The sequence below is a fragment of the Epargyreus clarus genome, unplaced genomic scaffold (assembly GCF_041222505.1).
Source record: "Epargyreus clarus isolate Ecla_fem2 unplaced genomic scaffold, WU_Ecla_fem_2.2 ptg000017l, whole genome shotgun sequence".
Classification (NCBI taxonomy): domain Eukaryota; kingdom Metazoa; phylum Arthropoda; class Insecta; order Lepidoptera; family Hesperiidae; genus Epargyreus; species Epargyreus clarus.
In genome coordinates, this window is record NW_027332225.1 from 8,847,350 (window position 1) to 8,866,833 (window position 19,484).

Consider the following 19,484-nt stretch of genomic DNA (forward strand, 5'->3'; position numbering starts at 1 on the left):
AAAATAACAAAGGCCTCAATCTATCGACTAAATTACACTAGTTAGTTTAGATTAATTGCAAATTTGCCCAACGATTAGTCAAAGGAAATTTAAATACCATTCGATTTATATCTAGTTTGATACGAACTTTAAATACAAAGACAAATATTGGTTGAACATTTAATTATGTTTCCGCTTCAAAATAAATTCAATTTAATAGAGATGTCATTTCCATAAATTGAAACCAAATATTTAGTTTAATATAATAAAGCAAAATCCTATTCATTGTTTTCACATCGCGTCTTATTGACAGACATAAAAATGTTTATTACCGTGCAGATATTATGTCACAAAATGGCAGTATTTTAAAAAGGCAGATAGAAAATTTTATTTTGTTTATTTGTATGAATATCTTTTAACTACATGCAGATGCACTTTTTATGCTATAAAAGAATACGAAAACGAAGATATCTACTTTTTCGTGTTAATAGATAAAAGATCACATTATTTACTTACCAGATACCACATATGAGGCCATTTGGGGTCGTTCAAATAGAACTTGGTGTCGGCGGACCGCGGCCGGCCCTTGATTCTAGAGTTGTGGATTTTGGACCCTGTATCCCGTTTTGAGGCTGTTGAAGGCGAGGGCAACTCCGATGACCTCGTCTCAACTGCAGAATTAAATTAATATTAATATGTATATAAATACATAGGATAATTCTTTTAAACAATCGCGAGTATTGCTTTAGTGTCATATAGTGTCTGAAAACAAACTTGTAACAGCTGCGTACAAAACTTTCGTGTTCTGATTCAACAATTCCTCCTTTTTTTGTTGTGCAGCAAGAAGAGACTCCTTAATCTTTAACGGCAAAGCAACTCATTTGTGACTAACCTCACACCAGTTATATTAGAGGTTAATTAGTAATTACAAATGTCTATGTGCCACAGTCAACTTTATAGGCAATATCTTAAATAAATATTAATGTGTCTAGAATTCAAATGGAACGTTGGAAAGCCTAAATTTATACCAAGCCCACAAAGGTTTGTGGTGAAGATAAGGTTAACCGATCAGCCACGGACTTGGGCTTAGCGACAAGCGGCGCGATTATTGCCTACCTTTTATTTTTTTCAGACCATGCGCCGCTTTTGCCTGTCGCTCGTCCGCATTTTTTCTATACATTTGTTTTTGATGTGAAACATCTATAGCCGCACGTAAAACCGATTTCTGGCGTGGCGACGCATGCCGTGGCAACGCTATACGATGGTATATATATACAGTCTATATGCAGTAGTGTGTACGGTGTGGCGACGCGTCGCCATGCGCAAAAATCGTAATATTTTATTTTATCATTATGACATATTTAGTTCCTATCACAATATGTTCTTTTCTGCATATTACGTTTACAAAATAATGTCGATGTTTCACATCTGCCAGGCGTCCCGTGACGGCTCACATTGTTTTTTCTATTATTAATACTCCGCTGTCCGTCCTTCTTTTCGTCTGTGCAGGGCTCTATTTACTGAACCGTAACAGAGAGACATTTGATTTTTTTACAGAATAAGTATAAAATGGGTCGCCATACAAGAAACCGCTATTTCGACGTTTTCCCCTTCATCTATTGAAGCGAGTTCGACTTGCGCTCGGCAAATTATTTAAGTTTGTCGCTCGCTCTTACAATTTGAAGCTTACCTGTAGAGGGTAAGACTTTCAACTGCTGAAAGTCCCTCTTCTTCCGCGACAGCAGTTTCTGCTGCTTCGCCCAGCGCACTCGCGAGTCGTTTTCTAGACGACCGTGGTGCTCGTGTGCTGGTGACACCGACCGCCGCGCCACCGAGTTGTGGTGGAAGTGGTAGTGATTGTCGAATATCTGGAACAATAGTGGTAGTTTTAATATCTTCATAATCAGCAATGAAAGTTTACAAAGTTGTAACAATTGTTGGATAGAATGTACTGAACCTGTTATTCTCTTATTATGAAGTAACTTAATAAAAATATAAAGACACCTATTTCTGGTTTATTGCAGAAACATTAAGCGCAACTATGTCCTAGCTTCAAGAATTTAACAAAGCGGAGACACACGAATTTGGATGCCTATCCAAATTTAGCTGATAGGAGTAGTCGTCATTTGTGGTGTGGTTGCGCTAAATTATATTTGAAGTTGATTACATGGATATCAGGGGCGACAGTTTACACTTGAAAATAAGTTTAATATATTTAATTTCATAGAAAAAATAAAAAAATATATATGATTTAAAGTATTAAAAGTATTTTGGAAAACATATTTTTATCATACAAAACTATATTTAAGGCCCAGGACACGAAACCTGTAAATTAACTTTCAGGTGGAAAACCTCGTAAAGTGAATAATTCTAATCCCAAATTCATTCACAAATTCTAATGAAGCTATAAAAATCTACTCACGTAAGTTAAAACACCAAAATTTTATCACAACGGGTACAAAGTGTACCAAACTATGTGCATTCAAATTTAGTTAATTTTCCAGTGAATTTTAATCGCACCGCTCTAAAACTTTAGATGTGGGTCTGTTCAACGACTGCAACGTGACCGCTTTACGATATTATCTTTTCGGGTATGAATTTCTACCACTTGTTTACATTGTAAGGCTGGGAATAGGTCCCCCATATTAGAGCTAGATTATCGTATAATGTAAATTTGTGTGGCAAATTTTTAAATCCTCATAAGCATATTATAATGCTTATAAAAATAAGCTACTAACATATACACTTAATTAATATTATTTCATAGCAATACTTTAGAATAATTATCATTAAGTAAGTTGCCATAAATTGCGTAGAACTCAATTAAACCCTATGGGAAAATATTGCATAGGCTTTCAATTTTACGTTTTTAATTTATTCTGATGCTAAAAAGACCCATTTAAAAGCCACGACCGCTTAATCATGGTTCGCGATCCAAAGTGTTTGCAAATAAATTATACTTTATGCGTTGAAGACCATTTATAATAGCCGTAAGCGTAACTCAGAACATTCGTACAATCCAAGGAAAGTTGTTTTGTCAACGTTAAGATATATCGCCGCGTTTAAGTGGTCGTAAAAAAGACGTAAAGCCTAGGTTAAAATGTTATCGAGTCGTTCCAGGCTTTGAGTATTCCTTATAATGTATCTGTATGTGCCTTTATATCACAAAAAGCTGTCATAATCTAATGAATGCTTAGAATTAACAATACAGGATGTATCGAATGGATTTGGTTGTATTAAGAAAAAAAACCAACAGTAAGTAATATATTTGTTGTAGATTAATAATGAGAAAACACTAAAGTAATACAATAAAACATTAATATTACTATTTCGGGAGAATAACAGTATATAGAGTATGTTATACGAGTAGAACCCTCATAATTCGTACTCATATATTATGCTTTAAAACTGCAGTGGTAAGTGTTGTTGTGTTTTTGTTTTAATGAAAGCAGGAACACGGTCGTAAACGAAGCATCTAAACTTAGTCCTGAGGCATTGCAATTCATTTGCTGTTAATCTTAAGTAAAACTTGATAGAAAATTTACTTAGATGACATTGGCTACCGGCAATCAGGTGAACTGCGTGATTATTTTCCTATGACTGTTCCACTTCTACACCCTCCTACACTATCCATTATAAAGTAATTCTACTATTTTTAATTAAATTAAGAAAACTTCTGTGACCGCCAAATACCTTTTAAAAATATAACAAAGAAATATAGTTAAAGAAGTATCAAAGACAAACATCTCAGGATATTACTCTTCATTGGTTTTAGGGAGCGGAAAGAATTACAACCTCAGCAGATTTATGGCTTCATGTTATTAGAAAAAGCCATTATATTCCCGTTATAAAGGCTGGTACTATGAATGAAGGACAATGGGTATTATTTCTTAGAGTTGATGCTTAGAATCTTTGTTTTAATATATTTGTTATTTTATAATATTTAAGATGTAGGAATGCGGATGTTGTTAGCTGTAGCAGCTGTGTTTAAAGGTGATGAAATCCTTCGTTATCAGAGCTATATTACATATAATTATGCCTTACAACAACATTTTAAGCGCTTTTTAAAATTTTTAGGGTATGGTATGACAGATATACCTATTTCTGTCTGTATGTTACATCTGTTTAGTTAGTGTAAGTGGCCTCGGTCGTTCTAATTAGATTAATAAAATAAATAAATAAATAGTTATATGAGAATCCCAATCCCTATCCTATCCTATCAATATTTGGTGTCAACTACGTATACGCACCACGTGCGATCTACCTGATAGCAAGTTGTCAACGCCGTCGATGGACATCAGTCTACACACCAAATAGGCATTCTGGTGTCTCTCTTAAGATATTAACTCATTTTAGTATATCAGTTTTAACACACCCTTCAAAGCAAACTCTCTAGTCTCTCTAGAATAGCCTTACACGACTCTTTATTCGACATACACGTGACGTTGGAACCTCCGCAGGCGAACACACTAAGTATCTACGTCAGCAGATGAAATCTGTATAGACCTAGTTGAATGTAGAGGGATTTAATAAAGCCACACGGACACATTGATATGAATAGTCAATAGACTGCGTCGTATACATCAGCTGGCACATCGCTTGAACTACACCGACTGTGTGCATTCGACCGAGTTAAATGGAAAAGTCAACACAATGTACCAGATGTGTATTGATTGTTACATATCGTATATATATTACATGTCGTAGGTCGTTACCTGCGGGATTATAACTAATATGAATAATATGTACGCGCTGATGTATTCTGGTTTGAAGGGTGCGGTAACAAAGACACTTTTTCGAGGTATTCTAACTTAATTCAGGGCAGCACAAGTGTGGCCGATCTCGATTAGGAATCTCATCTTATCTTATATTATAAAAAAATGTAGACTATATTATTTTTATCTCCAAAAGCGCGGAGTTTAAAACACGTTACAAATCCGTACACTGAAGTTCTTTGAATTCTAAACCTTTGATATTTCGTTATGTGATTATGTGCATATTACTCCAAGACCCAGGATATCATAAACTTTAGTTCATAACTGAGAAGTTCCTCAAAGTTTTGTGAAGTTTAGTGAATCGGCCAGCGGAGTGGACTATGAAATAAACTAGGAAGATTCCATTCAGAGAACACATTAGTTTCTGGCAACGGAACTCAAGGAAAACGAGTTTCCTAATGATAACTAAGTAGAAAGAGATTTCTTCATAAAAACTGTCAAACAAAAATTTCTTCTTAATAAATATAACTATTAAAAACTACTAACTAAAAACATATTCTACAAGGAAGGATTTAAGTATAAACTACATATGAAGCATTTAGTAGGAAAACCGAAAAAACACGACTCCTTGTAATCTTTAATAACTAGAAAGTTTCTGACTAATTAATAATTATATTACTTACCCAATCCATTATCATACCACCTCAATAATACCAGAAACAGATCAATAAACCACACCCTTTCGCAAAGTTGTACAAAATATAACCTAGAAGCAACGCCACGGATACAAGCCTACACTATTAGCATATTGTGAGCTAGACTGCTAATTGTGTTAATAAAGCCTTCCGGGCATATGAATAGTCGATACATCTACGTATAAATTAACGCTAGCACCTCACATGAACTATTGAATCGGCATGTTCAGTCGCTCGAATCAAATGGGAAAGTCACAATACACTGCATACAGTATAATACGATATTGTTATTTACTACTGAATCAGAAATATTGGAAATGAACATTCATTGGACATCGGACATATATATGTATACTCGTAATAAAAAAGTGTGTGTGTGTCAGCTACGACGCACGATTGGAGTTTACTCCGTAAGGAGTAAATTACGTTGCCGCCCAGCGACATGTATACATGTCCGAAACGAAATGTACCGTAACTGTCCACGGACATGTATACATGTCCGAGTTTAGCACCTTCGTATTTGGCTTATTTTAAATTAATTTAAAATTATGACATTTCTATTCAGTGACTTCACTGGTGTTGCGCGTAAAGTGTGGATATATATGTTTGTCTCTTTCTACGTAACGCCTCAACTTTTCGTGTTACACTTGATTTTACTCCTCATAAAATTTCCGTACCGGGCCTTATAACTCAAATCGTTTCTTAAGGAGTAAACTCCAATAAACTCCAAAAACAGTAATATATTAAACAGTTAAAAGCAAAGCAACAGTGATTATTAAGTGATAGATGATTTCGGTCTCTCAAACTACATTTGAGGTATGAATTCCAAAAAAATATTTGAATCTAATAACACTTGTTTTAATAGCGAAGGAAGAGATGACGAGGAAATTTATTCGTTTGAAAGAAAAATTAGGTTGTTTCAAAGTTTATAAGTGAACATATTTCAAATGTAATATGTATGAATGATAGACCAACTCGCACTTGACTATGGGTTAAATCGATCCTTTTTAAAGAGCAAATCTGTGCCTATTAGGTAGTGGGTCAATATTAAGTAGCGGGACAATAATAATATAAGGTGTGCTCATAACTTGGAGTAGTTTTAAGTTTGTTAAATCAGTTATTAATGCCTAGTGCCTACACAACAATATATAATATTGTTTGTACTGCTATGTTCTAGTTTCTAGGCAAATTTACTTATATGAGACTTGAACTTAATCCTCGGCGAGCAACGTACGTAATATGTATCTGTGTTCGACTTTAGGAAAATATTTGAAGTTGGTTATCGAGAAAGCACCATTTAATATACCAGATATATACTTACATTTCCTACTTATATTTACGAACAAGGTGGAAAAATATTTGTTAAAAAACAACCTTCAAAAGATTCTAAAGTGCTTCATCAATTACAATTTTGTCATACTTTAACTTGCACACGGACTACCAATACATAAAATAATAAAAACAAAATATACGAAAAAATTACGTCATTAAAACATTAATACAAATATTTTATTTCAACATTCCAAACTTAAACGCCATTACAATTTTAATCTCATTGAGGTGAATACCTTCACGCCTCCACGTAAACGTGAAATGTAATTCCAATACGGAAATGACATTTCCCAAAGTCGGATGCGCCAGTCATTTCAATATCCTGGTATATCCACGGATTAATTTGAGAGCGAATATTTTATTTTAGTCGTAGAAAACATCTCATTTCATAAATAAATATACGAAATACATTACTGATTCTTTTATTTTTTAATAACTTCAAACGTAAATATTACGTCTTATTATTCATATTTATTGTTTTTTTTTTTGTTGTTTTATAAATAAATCAAAACACTCACCAATGATTTCATAATAAAACACAGTGCTTTTACAAATTACAACGCGCAAAAAGAACACATCAGACTGCCGTTTGCATTTGTTTTTTCTAATATTCTTATTTTACAATGATTTGTTTTTATAATTGCCAGTATCAAATTTAGTGCCAGTATCTATTTACCGGAAATAAATATGTATTACACATTTAAAATAATAAATTGCGTGTAAACCAATATTTAAACTTTAAACATTGTGTCCTTTCTTTTTAAAGATTCACAAGGGTTAGGTAAAACTTTGAACAGGCTTTATATAAAAGACTCACGTAACGTAACGGTTTCGTTTCGGAATCAGTAGCATTACCATGAGTTGGCAAGAAACGCCACTATAGAAATGGTAAATAGAAAACTATTGTCATTTTGCTAGTGAATAACATAACTACTATCGTTACGGTATTTCTTGACAACGTCTGTCAAATTAATGACTCATGGGACCGAATTTGTATGGCAATAGATCATAATGACATTCGCTAGCGATTTGATTTCGATAGGTTTTTTACGTATCGAGTTACGTCACTACGGATTTTAGTTCTACGAGTAACCACCAGAGGCGCTGTACAAATTTTCATACATTTATTTTACGCAGTCGCTAGCGAGTAATACTTTTGTAAACTCATGTCGTAGTCCTACAGGTTTTTACTATCGCTGCAATGCAGTCACTTGAGTGGAGTTCACACTTATTGGTATGAGTAAGAAACGTATGACAAACTGTGCGGATAAAGATTGAAGCGATCGGTTATCGAGTTTTTGTCGTTGGTGGCAATGAGTTTCTCTAGGCATGTTAGGTTCGTTTCACACTATGAAATTATTATTGTAAATAGTACTCTATACAAATATGTCCTTCCATTCTTTTTTATATTAGTGTGGACACAAATAGTACATAAACATACATAATAAATCTAAATTAATTAAGATGGCCGTGGATCGAACTCGATGGACTAGGTTCAAACGCTATTGTATAACATGTTTTGCTGTATTCGACATAAAAATCCGAGGATAGGTTCTATATAACCCTATGTGTCAGATCATCTTAAAATCACATCTTAAAATCGTGTTGTACATCTTAACTTTTTTCAGTGTCTAGTTCGGAAGGGATTTGTTCACACGACTAAAATTAACCACGTTACTACTTTTTAATCTTTGTGCATAGATTATAAAAGATAGTTCGCCGCCTTGAAATTGAATGAAGCCGCAAATGGCTTATTATAGTAAGTTCTTTTTTTGAATTCTTGACAAATAAAAACATTTTTAGAGAAAATTTACGAATAAATAACTAATACTGCGTAATTTTCATGATAATTAAATAATTTATAATAATAATTTCAAATATTTTAGGGACATTTTAGCACGGAGACGTGACAAAATTTTTTTACGCAACTGTTTCAATTCTCAAAACTGGGTACATTTTCTTGTTAGGAGTGAGTAATCTTAATCTATGTCTTTATGTATTTGTAGAAATTGATTACCAAAGACTGTAAGTACTTTTACCACAAAGAATCAAAATAATTGACATTTAACTTGTAAACCTCCGAGTCCCAATTCCCAAGTATCCTACATCGTTGCCAGATTCGATCCCCTGCAATGCAGAGCCGCTACGGTAAGAGTAATTGCTGAATTTTATTACACCGAATACGTTCGGAGACATCTTTACGTCGTGTGTCCTAATGTGGAACGATTGCGGTTGCCGAAATACGGTTTGAGAGGGATATTGGGTTTCTGATCCGTAAGGAATGTGTTACTATGTACGTATGTTCGTTAAAAGTACTGTACCTACCTTTGTTTACTGAGACTTACGTTAGACTCACATTTTATTCAAGGTTATTTCTATATAACTTATTTTTAAGAGGTTCACTTGCTATGTACTATTTCCACTTAACCGATTGAGCGTAACTTTGTAATACTAGTGACTTCGAGGATGATCCTATAATATTATACGAGTATCATTGAGTTGATCTGATGTTGGACTCGGATGCTGGTCAGGGCAACGCCTCATCTAAACAAGATAATCTTATAGGCTTTTTGGGATCATATAAAAATATGTATATAAAAATATTATAGACATTTCCATGATAAAGAGAATCTTATATACACTTTAGATATACAACTTTTCAAGACCTGTATCTTAGCTTGGAAATCACATTTAGTTTAGACATTTGTAAAGTAAAATGTGACAGATAGACAAAGCGTTTTAAAAATATTGTAAATCTATGTCGGCGCTTTTTACACACAATAGTCTAAACAAAAAAAATAGTAACAGCGCTAAAACTACTAATTAAGCTCTTTTTACATGTGTACTATAAACTCTGTAAAAACGAGGCTTTAGTAAGCATACAATCGTGCGTAACGGTATTTAGAAAGGTTGAGGTTAGTTGCTGATTGTATCCGTCAAAGCGTAGACTGGTGATTTTTCAATTTGTGTGTATTTTTTTATAATATAGGAGTGGCAGACGAGCATGCAGTCCACCTAGTAAATGGATACTGACGCCCAGGGACATCAGTAATTAACCCCAGATAAGATTAGATATTCCTACCTGAGATCGGCCACCACCGTCGAGATCCGCCGCTACCCCTGAGGACGCTGGAGCGCCTCGGAAAAGAACGCTCCAAACCAGAACACAGCAGCGCTTAACACTGCTGTTATGAGGCAGAAATAGTTGTGGCGGTGGTGCCGCCGAACTCGACCGTCAAAGAGTTCTACCACCTTAATCACTAATATCATCAATCAATATATCAATTTTTATTGTCTTAAACTGTGTTAATTTCCTTAATTTATTTTAATGACTATGCCAAAGATGCTCTTTGTATTATTTATTGAAGTCTGTTAGATTTTATGTATACATCAAGTAAGATCGCACATTGGAATAATTAATAAAATTAAATGCATAACGTCGTAGATAAATAAAATCTTGTAATAATAAGTTTGTAAATGGCATAATCAACGTAGCATAGATATTCTAGCACATAGCGTTCATCTTTAACATTTTAATATTTTACGAACACCGTTGAAATTGCTCTTTTCTCTTTAATCTACAGAGAATAACAAGATATATGGCTTATTAATAACACCTCCCTAACTAGGATTATTTATGGGACGTAATAGCCGGAGTATTCGGAGGCGCATAGCTAGATCCGACGAGAAATTTATGGCATGTTGATAATAGAACTATTATATATTTCATACATAACAGATTTATACGAAAATTGGCGCCGGTATAGTACGAATTATTATTAAATACCTGGATGTAGAGATCGAATATTGTGTTTACAATTTAATGTATGTTGTGAATTATAATAGCCATTTTATAAACGAACGTACAATCAGATGGATAGTGGATTTATAAATAAAAGAGCTTTTGCCCGCGGCTTCGCTCGCGTTACGAAGTAATATTTTCATCCCCTATTTATCCCCTTGGGGGTAGAATTGATCAAAATCCTTTCTTAGCGGATGCCTGCATGCCAAATTTCAGTCCGAACCGTCCAGTGGTTTGGGCTGTGCGTTGATAGATCACTATGTCAGTCAGTCACCTTTGAGTTATATATATTTAGATTTTTGTTATGAAGTCATTATGACGTAATTATAGCTGTAGCCATTTTGAAAATGATTAAAATACCCAAATACTCGTATACCTTAGTAATTATCATAAAAACAAAGACCTAACTGTATAAAAATAATTAATCGAAAAGAGAAAGTAATGTAGTCTATATACAGGTCGTCCCGTAAGTACCACGACAAACTTGGGGAGAGCATAGGTTAGGGTCTGACCTCCCAGAGAAAAAAAAAATATTTATTTATTTATTTATTTTATTTATTAAGTTTTTGTACACAAAATAAATCATATAATACAGAAGTCATAGAAATAAGGTACAAAGGATTGCTTATTCCCGAATGGAATTTCTTCCAGCAACCCTGGGACAGGAATGTGCATGCGAAAGGCAAAATTAGTGTGCAAAAAAAAAAAAATCAATAATAATAATAAATATATACTATATATACATACATATATATATAAATATATATATAACATACATGGATACATACCGAAAATACACATATACAATTAGTTATGAAAGTGACAGGTAATACTCTTTAACTTTACGTTTAAATATAGTGATAGTCTTAGAGAGACGAATATTAGGCGGAAGTGAATTCCACAGTCTAACCGCATGAACAGAGAAGGAGTGAGAATAAAGAGAGGTTTTATGGGATGGGTAATTTAATAGAGATTTAAGGTGTGACCTGCAGGGTGCCAGAGAAGGCCGTGCATACGAGAAACGATGCTGCAGGTACGAAGGAGAGGAAGGGTTTTTCAAGATATTATAGAGGAGACAGAGGATTCGAGTATTCCTGCGAAGTCGGATTGGGAGCCACTTGAGATCCTTGCGAAAATGAGAAACACGATCAAATTTTCGTAGGCCAAAAATGAATCTAATACAAAGATTTTGCAAGCGCTCAAGTTTATTTAATGACTCCTCTGTAGCATCCAAATAGCACGCGTCCGCATAATCTAAAATCGGCTGTATGAGAGTTTGAGATAGGGAAATCTTAGTTCTAAAGGGCAAAAAACCTTGAAGGCATTTAAGTGAGTGCAAAGTATAGTGGACCTTACGACTCACTTCCCGCACATAAGCATCCCACGATAAGTTAGAGTCAAGAATAACGCCAAGATTCTTTACTGTATCACTAAACGGAATGTGAGTGTTATCAACGATTAATTTTGGTAGTGTTGTGAAATCCAATTGATTGCGATACTATTTGCTACCAATAATAATGGCTTGTGTTTTATTTGGATTAATCAAAATTCCAAATGCCTTAGCCCATTCAGTAATTCCAAGAAGATCGTCATTCAGTTTGCTAATTTCACTGAGGGCGTTAGGCACCGTAAAGTGACGATAAAGCTGCAAATCGTCTGCATAAAGATGGAAGTTTGAGGATATCATTTTTGTAATGGAATTAATAAAGATAGAGAAAAGCAAAGGAGAGAGAACGCCACCTTGAGGAACGCCAGCAGAGAGTTCACACCAGTCCGAGAACTCCCCCTGGTGGACCCGCTGTGACCGTCCTCGAAGATAGGAATTAAACCATGTGACGGCAGAAGTTGAGACGTTAATTGAACTGAGAATACCGGTAAGGATATCGAAGTCCACGGAGGTAAAAGCACTGCTAAAGTCTAACAGAATTAATACAGTTATAGATTTATTTTCCATCGCCCAACGAATATCATCTGTGACATTTAGCAGCGCAGTTACGGTGCTATGACCGGGTCGGAAACCAGATTGGTAAGGGCTAAGAAGAGAGTTGTCAAATAGAAAGGATGAAAGTTGCTTATGGACAATGTGCTCAAGTACTTTAGAAAGAAAAGGCAGAATTGAGATAGGACGAAAATCGGACAGTGAAATGGGGTTTGCTTTTTTCGGCACAGAGGTGATGTTAGCCAGTTTCCAAGCTGAAGGGAATGTACAGGACGATAAAGAGAAGTTCAAAATATGAGAAATAACAGAAAGGATGTTTTCAAGTATAGGTGAGATCATTTTTGAGCACAAATTGTCATTTCCAACCGCGGTCGAAGTAATTGCCTTAATCGATGTTTTAACGTCTTCTTCCGTAGCTACCGTGAGGTTAAATGGCGAACAAGACGGCCTGGGAGAATTTAATAGAGAAAGTAACGTGTTGTTCTTAGTGACTGGATCCAAACAAGAAGGCGTTAAAGAGAAATGTTTGTTTAAGTGGTTTAGATCCATATCACTATCAACAACAGGTGAAGTTTTGCGAATGCCTACTGATTTAAGGAATTTCCAAACCTCAGCGGAGCTACGATTGACAAGAGAGTCGTGGAAATAGCGTCTCTTAGCATCTCTACACAGACGATTGCAGCGATTCCGTAGCTGTTTAAACATGACCAGATTCCGCTCTGATGGACAACGTTTATATTTCTTCTTGGCTTTATCCCTAAGACCCATGTAATGCTTGATAGCCGGGGTAAGCCAAGGAGCAGGAGCATGCTTGATTTTGACACGTCTAAGGGGTGCGTGATGGTTGTATAATCTGAGTATCTGATAGTTGAACTCGCGCACCTTGTCGTCGATGCTGGCGCTGTTCATAAGCGATGTCCAGTCTATAGCATCGGCGTCACGTCGCAATGCCTCCAAGTCGATGCCTTTATAACTACGAAGAATAAGATATTGCGATTAACGCTTAGAAGAACGGATACGATAAGATAGATACACAAGATCATGGTATGAAAAAGAAGAAGTGAGTTGCCCATGTGTATCGACGTTACCAGGTGATGAGACAATCATGAGGTCTAAAAGAGACGGGGTGCAGTTAGGAAAATGGTGAGTTGGCCCAAGTGGCAGAATATGAAGATTGTAAGAAGTTAACAAAGTTTGAAGTTTAGAGGCGCGGAGATCATTCTTTAACAAACATGTGTTAAAGTCTCCCATTATTATGACATGGTCAAAAATAGGACACATGTCTACTAAAATATCGTCTAGGGTGCTAAAATAGTCAATATTCAGATTAGGGCAGTACAATACACCGAGTAACACTTTAGAGGTATGAATAATGACTTCAATAAATAAGTATTCCGCTGACTCGGTGTATTGAGAAGGGGAAGCACTAACCACTTTAAACGGAATATCAGCGCGTAGGTAAATGCAAACACCTCCGCAACCTTTACCGATTCTATCATTGCGGATAAGGACATATCCTGGTAACGCGAACTGGGAGGAAAGAAGAGAGGGTTTAAGAAAGGATTCCGAGATTAGTACTGCGTCCAGATGAGCAGTGCTAAAGGATGCCAGAAGATCGGAATAATGTGCCGGAATACTCTGCGCATTTATATGAACAATATTAAAGTTGGGTAAATAACTGGCGTAAGTAGCGGATATATGATCATGCAAGGTTAGACAGGCAGAAGAATCACTGTCCGCACTAATAAAACTGCTGTTTGATGAAGAGCATGAAAAAAAACTATCATTTATATTAATGAAATCATCCATAATATATATACTATAACAAATGTAACAATAAGTATATTACAAAAAATAAAAAATAAGATAAAAAAATTAAACAAAATCGATGCACAAACCTACGAATTACTCACTATCAGGTGTGTTGAAAGAAATTCACAATTATATCTATTAAAATAATACAATACTTTAGTAATACAAAAAAAAAAAAAAAAGATTTATAAAAAGAAAAAAACAAAAAGAAATAGTTATGTAAGGCATAGGTAAAGTAAACAAAAGAGAGAGAAAAAAAAAAAGAACAAATAAAATAAAATTAAGGACAAAATTGACGCTAAAAATAATTAATTATAAACATCAACACACAGCACACATACTACAAAGAATAGCATGAGAGTCACTTAACAATGTAAACGTGATATGGGTAACGGAACGTAGACTGTTCTTGACGTTGTCAAACACAAGCGACACACGTTAAATGTCATAATGTCAATTGTCAGTTCTGACTTTTGGTTGCTAACATGCAATTATATTCCTTATATTATACACAACGGATTTATGAATTTAAATGTGTAAACAAGGCGAGTAAAGTGATAAATATTATTTTAGCATACCGACAAATAAACTCATAAATTCGCATAGTATTACGCGACCAAATCTGAAAGTTTTACGGGATAGTTCAGTTAGTGTTTACGTATTAATTTGTTGTAAACAACTAGGATATTGAAAAGCTATCGGCGTCGGGTTTTCCGGGCAGCATTAGTACTCTTAGTTGCGGCGTTATTAGGGGACAATTGTGCGGAATGGCTTGACTCACAGGCTGCACCAGTGGTCTCGGATGGATATTGTGCAATAAGTGACTGAAGTTCTACCATGGATTCAATTTTCCGTCTCGATTTATTTGGAAGGAGAACCATATTTTTCCCTTCAACCGTCCAGGAGTTCTTCATGCCAAAATGCTTCCGTGCTGACATAAAAGCCCTATGCCGCACTTAGGTCAAGAACTCAGAGATAGTGACCCCGGTACCTTTGAGAGTTGTTTTACTGTCCCATATGGCCTGCCGATGTTGGATGTCGTGGAACCTGACGAGAACTGGTCTACTCTTGCCTTTAAAAGTACCCAGACGATGACATACACGTAAGTTATCCATTGATGTATCGGTCACTTTCATTTTGTCGGATATAATGTTGTATATCGTCTCATGAAGTTTTTCATTGTCCTTTTCAGGCAGTCCATGGAATAATAACACCTTCCTGCGCATGAAAGTTTCATGTCTGTCCAAACCAAGTGAAAGGAGTTCCATTTGGGATTTTATTGTACTTAAAGTTTGCCAGACAAAATACTTAAATTCAGTGAACTCACGGGACAGGGAAGCGATGTCAGGATGCACTGAACTTGCACTAGCTGAGCACTTCTGCAGTTTGGCCTCATAATCAGCCATGCGTGAAGAGAATATCTTCTCCAGCTCCTCCAGATTGTTCACCAGTTGTACATCCATATTACTTAGGTAGATGCAATTAAGCCCAAGTAAGTGATTAGGAGAAATGAGTTGTAAAGTGATAGTAGATAGTGAGTATAGTAGGGTTTACTATAAAACTAATGCATGTGCAGATTAAATTTAGGTCAATTAATAATTTTAATTAAAGAAAATAAGGAGCACACTAAATTTGCGTATGTTATTTGCAACTACCCGTCGCAAAAAAAAGTTTTACCTTAGTAAACGTGTCACCGTTTTTGAACTGTCAATTGTTTTATATTTTTCAAAATATTTCACCCCTATTCATCTTCTTTCGTTAATAATGTGTACAAATTTGGTGATGCAGTGTTAATTTTTCTGTTAAATATTACGAGTATGTGTAATAGTTACGAGTATTTTGATTTTGTGGACATTTGAAACCACAAAAACCGATAAAAAATTTTCCTCAACTCTTTTGTGAATTCTCAAATTGAAAAACTAGTGGAACTATTTCTCCGAAACGAGTTTTACTCGAAAAGAGGGTTTCATAGAAACAGGGTGGTAAATAATAAAAAATAGTGCATAGGGGCGTGCAGCCGGAGTTCCTAGGGCGGATAGTAGAATAGTAGTGAATTCTTCATCAGTTGAACTGAATCCGTGTGACATAGCAGTCACCATGCAAACGTTAGGTCTCGGATTCGATTCCCGGCATTGAATTGACACGGAACATGAGATTTTTTTTGCATGCTTTCAGTCCACCTAATGGTTAGTCTGTAATTAACACGAAATAAAATTAGATTCCTATCCGAGGTCGGCCACAGGTCGCATCTACCCCTGACGACTAAGATAGTATGTCTATGAAAAGTATGTCTCCCTTACCACACCATTCGAACCAGAACACAGCAGGCATTAGGCTCAATAGGTGTGGCGGTAATGCCGCCGAAGTCGAACCACAAAAGGTTCTATCACCTTCAATACAGTATCTACACTGAAATCAAGTCAAATTACTTAGTAAAATGCCACACTGTAAATAAAACGCCAATTGAAAACAAAAACAATGTTTTATGTACTCTAAAGCTTAATGTGAAAAAGTTCTAACAGTGTAGTCCACGCCATAGAATACGGTACACTCCGCGCCACTTCGTCACAATAAAAACGCTATTGAAAACAGAATTTCATACAACATTTTTACCGTGAAATTTTGTCAAACTGAACGTAACTTTTACAACGATGTTCAATTTTCGCCCGCACTTCATCTGTTTTATATATTTTGTTTGTTTGTATATATTTTGGAAAATAGCGGAGGGAATTTTGAACTTATATTATGTACGAGTAGTATCTATTGTTGATTATATTGTGAAGATTAGGGTTTAATCATTTACTTTGGAATTTTTTACTAGATTCAGGGAAAAAATATGATGGCGGTAGGTCACCACTTCGAAATCTCTATAATAAGGGGGAAACCTGTAAAAGGTACCCTATGCCGTGGGAGCGGCATATGTGGGGTTCTTACCGCAATCCGTCCTCGGTGGCCGTCCTCGGCGCTGCGTAGAGGACTCCGGGATCTCCAAAGGAACGCAACCGGAGTCCTCTTAGCGCGTTGCCTCATCGGGTTCTGCCCAGGTGAGCTTGACGCTCGCCACACCGTCTGGTGGGCACGACGGTATGCGACCACATGTACCGCCGTCCTTCCCGTGGTCACTAGCCGAGCGGTTCGAGCTCCCACTCTTGCCGCCCGCAACCCCGGAAGCCCCTTTTAGTCGCCTCTTACGACAGACAGGGGATACCGTAGCCCTATTCTGGTTCCGGAACTACAGGGACATCCGATTTACACCTAAGGTGGAATTTCTATTCAATGTAAATCTAAGTATTCATTAAATGAAGTGCAAATTCTTTTCTTCTTCCATAAAAGATAAACCACCTTTTATTCGCATCTGGACATCACATTTATAATTTAATTATTCAGTGAGCGGTACGTGTCTCATACCATTTATTCCTGCTTCGCTCTCAAGAGGCGTATAAATCCTAATACTTAGGGGATCGTGAATATATTTTCCGAGTCTTATAGCCCGATTCACCTTTCACCCCCGTAGCGCGATACAATAAAAGAAAAATGTAATAGCAAGGAATAAATAGTAGGTATAGAAACCCGATATTACTTGGAGCAATAACTTTTGTACCAATCCGCACATGGGCAGCATGGTGGACTATGTCCTAAACCTCGTCAGTCTGAGAGACCCGTTCCCAGTTATAGGCCAATAATGGAGTTACAAATATTTTTATAATAGTAGCCAGTATTTTACTTTCATAATAAAATATAGATAATACAATTCAAGTTTCAAGAGTTTTCAAAACTAGAACAGCCTTAAATTTTACGTAGATATACACAAGTATAGTACAATATTTGTATAAAGAAATAAGAGAATCGAAATCAGGAATAAGACAATGTTTACAATCATTATTTTGTTTTGTTGAAACACGCACCACGCAGTACAATTCCAAAAGTTGGTAGCGCCGCGTCAGAATCAGGATGTTTACGTGTTTTGCATACCAAATCCCAGCCACTTTTAGGTTTATTAGGCTGGAAAATGTTCAAAGGAGACGCAAAGCCAGTGTTTTTACGCGTTCAAAGGGAAGTAGCTATGAGTGACAGGCTAAGCACGGGTCACGCGCCGCCCGCAGGCGAAATGTTTCGTATGTTGTCAGGGACTGGCTTAACGTAGAAATGGCATAAGCAATCTGTGTGCGCCTATGGTTTGTACATTTTCACATATCTTCTATCTAAGAACTACGAAAATTGGTATTATAATTTTTACTTTGGACTAGAAAAAAATACTTTCATTTAAAATATCAATTCCAACCATATGGAATATAGAATAAAACATATTACTTTCTCCTTGAAAATAATAGTGTGAGACAAAATAATCAAATAATCTAAAATAATTTCAACTACTCGTACTAATAAGCGCCTGCTACTCAACAATTACAGTCATTATTGATATCTTAAAACAAAGTAGGTGAAAAATACTGTAATTTATATATCGATACGTAATGAACGATTTGTTAAGTTAACACTAGTTTTGTAATTAAAGTCACATAAGCTACGAGTATGTCTACGTGTTCCCAGCTCTATGGCAACGGGAGTGCAACGTGGCACTAGTAGCTCTTCACATCTTTTCATGTCGCCTGTGAATGTTAGCCGTAATGGCTTAGCTTTACCTGGCTCATGGTTCCTCTGGACACGTTCCATGTTCTGGAATATTCCGTGTTGTGTTGTGTCGCTGGGATATTCGTTTGTGCATTGCATTCACAGGGAAATGGCTAGCTCGAACATGTATGTGTCATAAAGTGTCTTTGTAGCTACGTTAATATGTCTCTATACAACGATGGTGTTAAATGGCAACTGCCACGCATTGACATCTCTGACCAACCTCAGATAAGATTAGAGGTCGGTCACTGATATGTTCCTACCTTTGAGGACTGAAAAACGCTTCGGGTAATTATGTCTCCCTTACCACACGAATTAGAATAGCATACTACCATACACAGAATTCACTAGTTTAGTATTATTTGCTGCCATTACCTTCGTTCTATTTGTGTATATCTGTGAGTACCTACCCAAAAGAGAATTAATGTCTGAACGCCAGTAGTAATAGGTCAAAGATGGTTGTAGATTTTGCACCCCACCGCATCCCTTTTAGGATTACGGCTCTGTGGTCTGTTATTCCAAAACAGACTTCGGCGTACATTCACCTATGGATACTTCATAAAGCAGACCCGTTCTGGTTT

General features: G+C 36.0%; 1 protein-coding gene across 6 annotated transcripts in view; it reads right to left on the reverse strand.

The window, feature by feature from the left end:
* The window catches only part of Fur1 (Furin-like protease 1), a 317,043-nt gene that overhangs the window by 40,832 nt on the left and 256,727 nt on the right, over positions 1-19,484 (reverse strand). For all 6 annotated transcript variants that reach the window (XM_073081972.1, XM_073081973.1, XM_073081968.1 and 3 more), the window contains exons 3-4: positions 1,670-1,847; positions 496-650 (exon numbers count right to left, since the gene is read on the reverse strand). In XM_073081972.1, the coding sequence (XP_072938073.1) occupies positions 496-650; positions 1,670-1,847 (333 nt within the window). The remainder of the gene's footprint in view (positions 1-495; positions 651-1,669; positions 1,848-19,484) is intronic.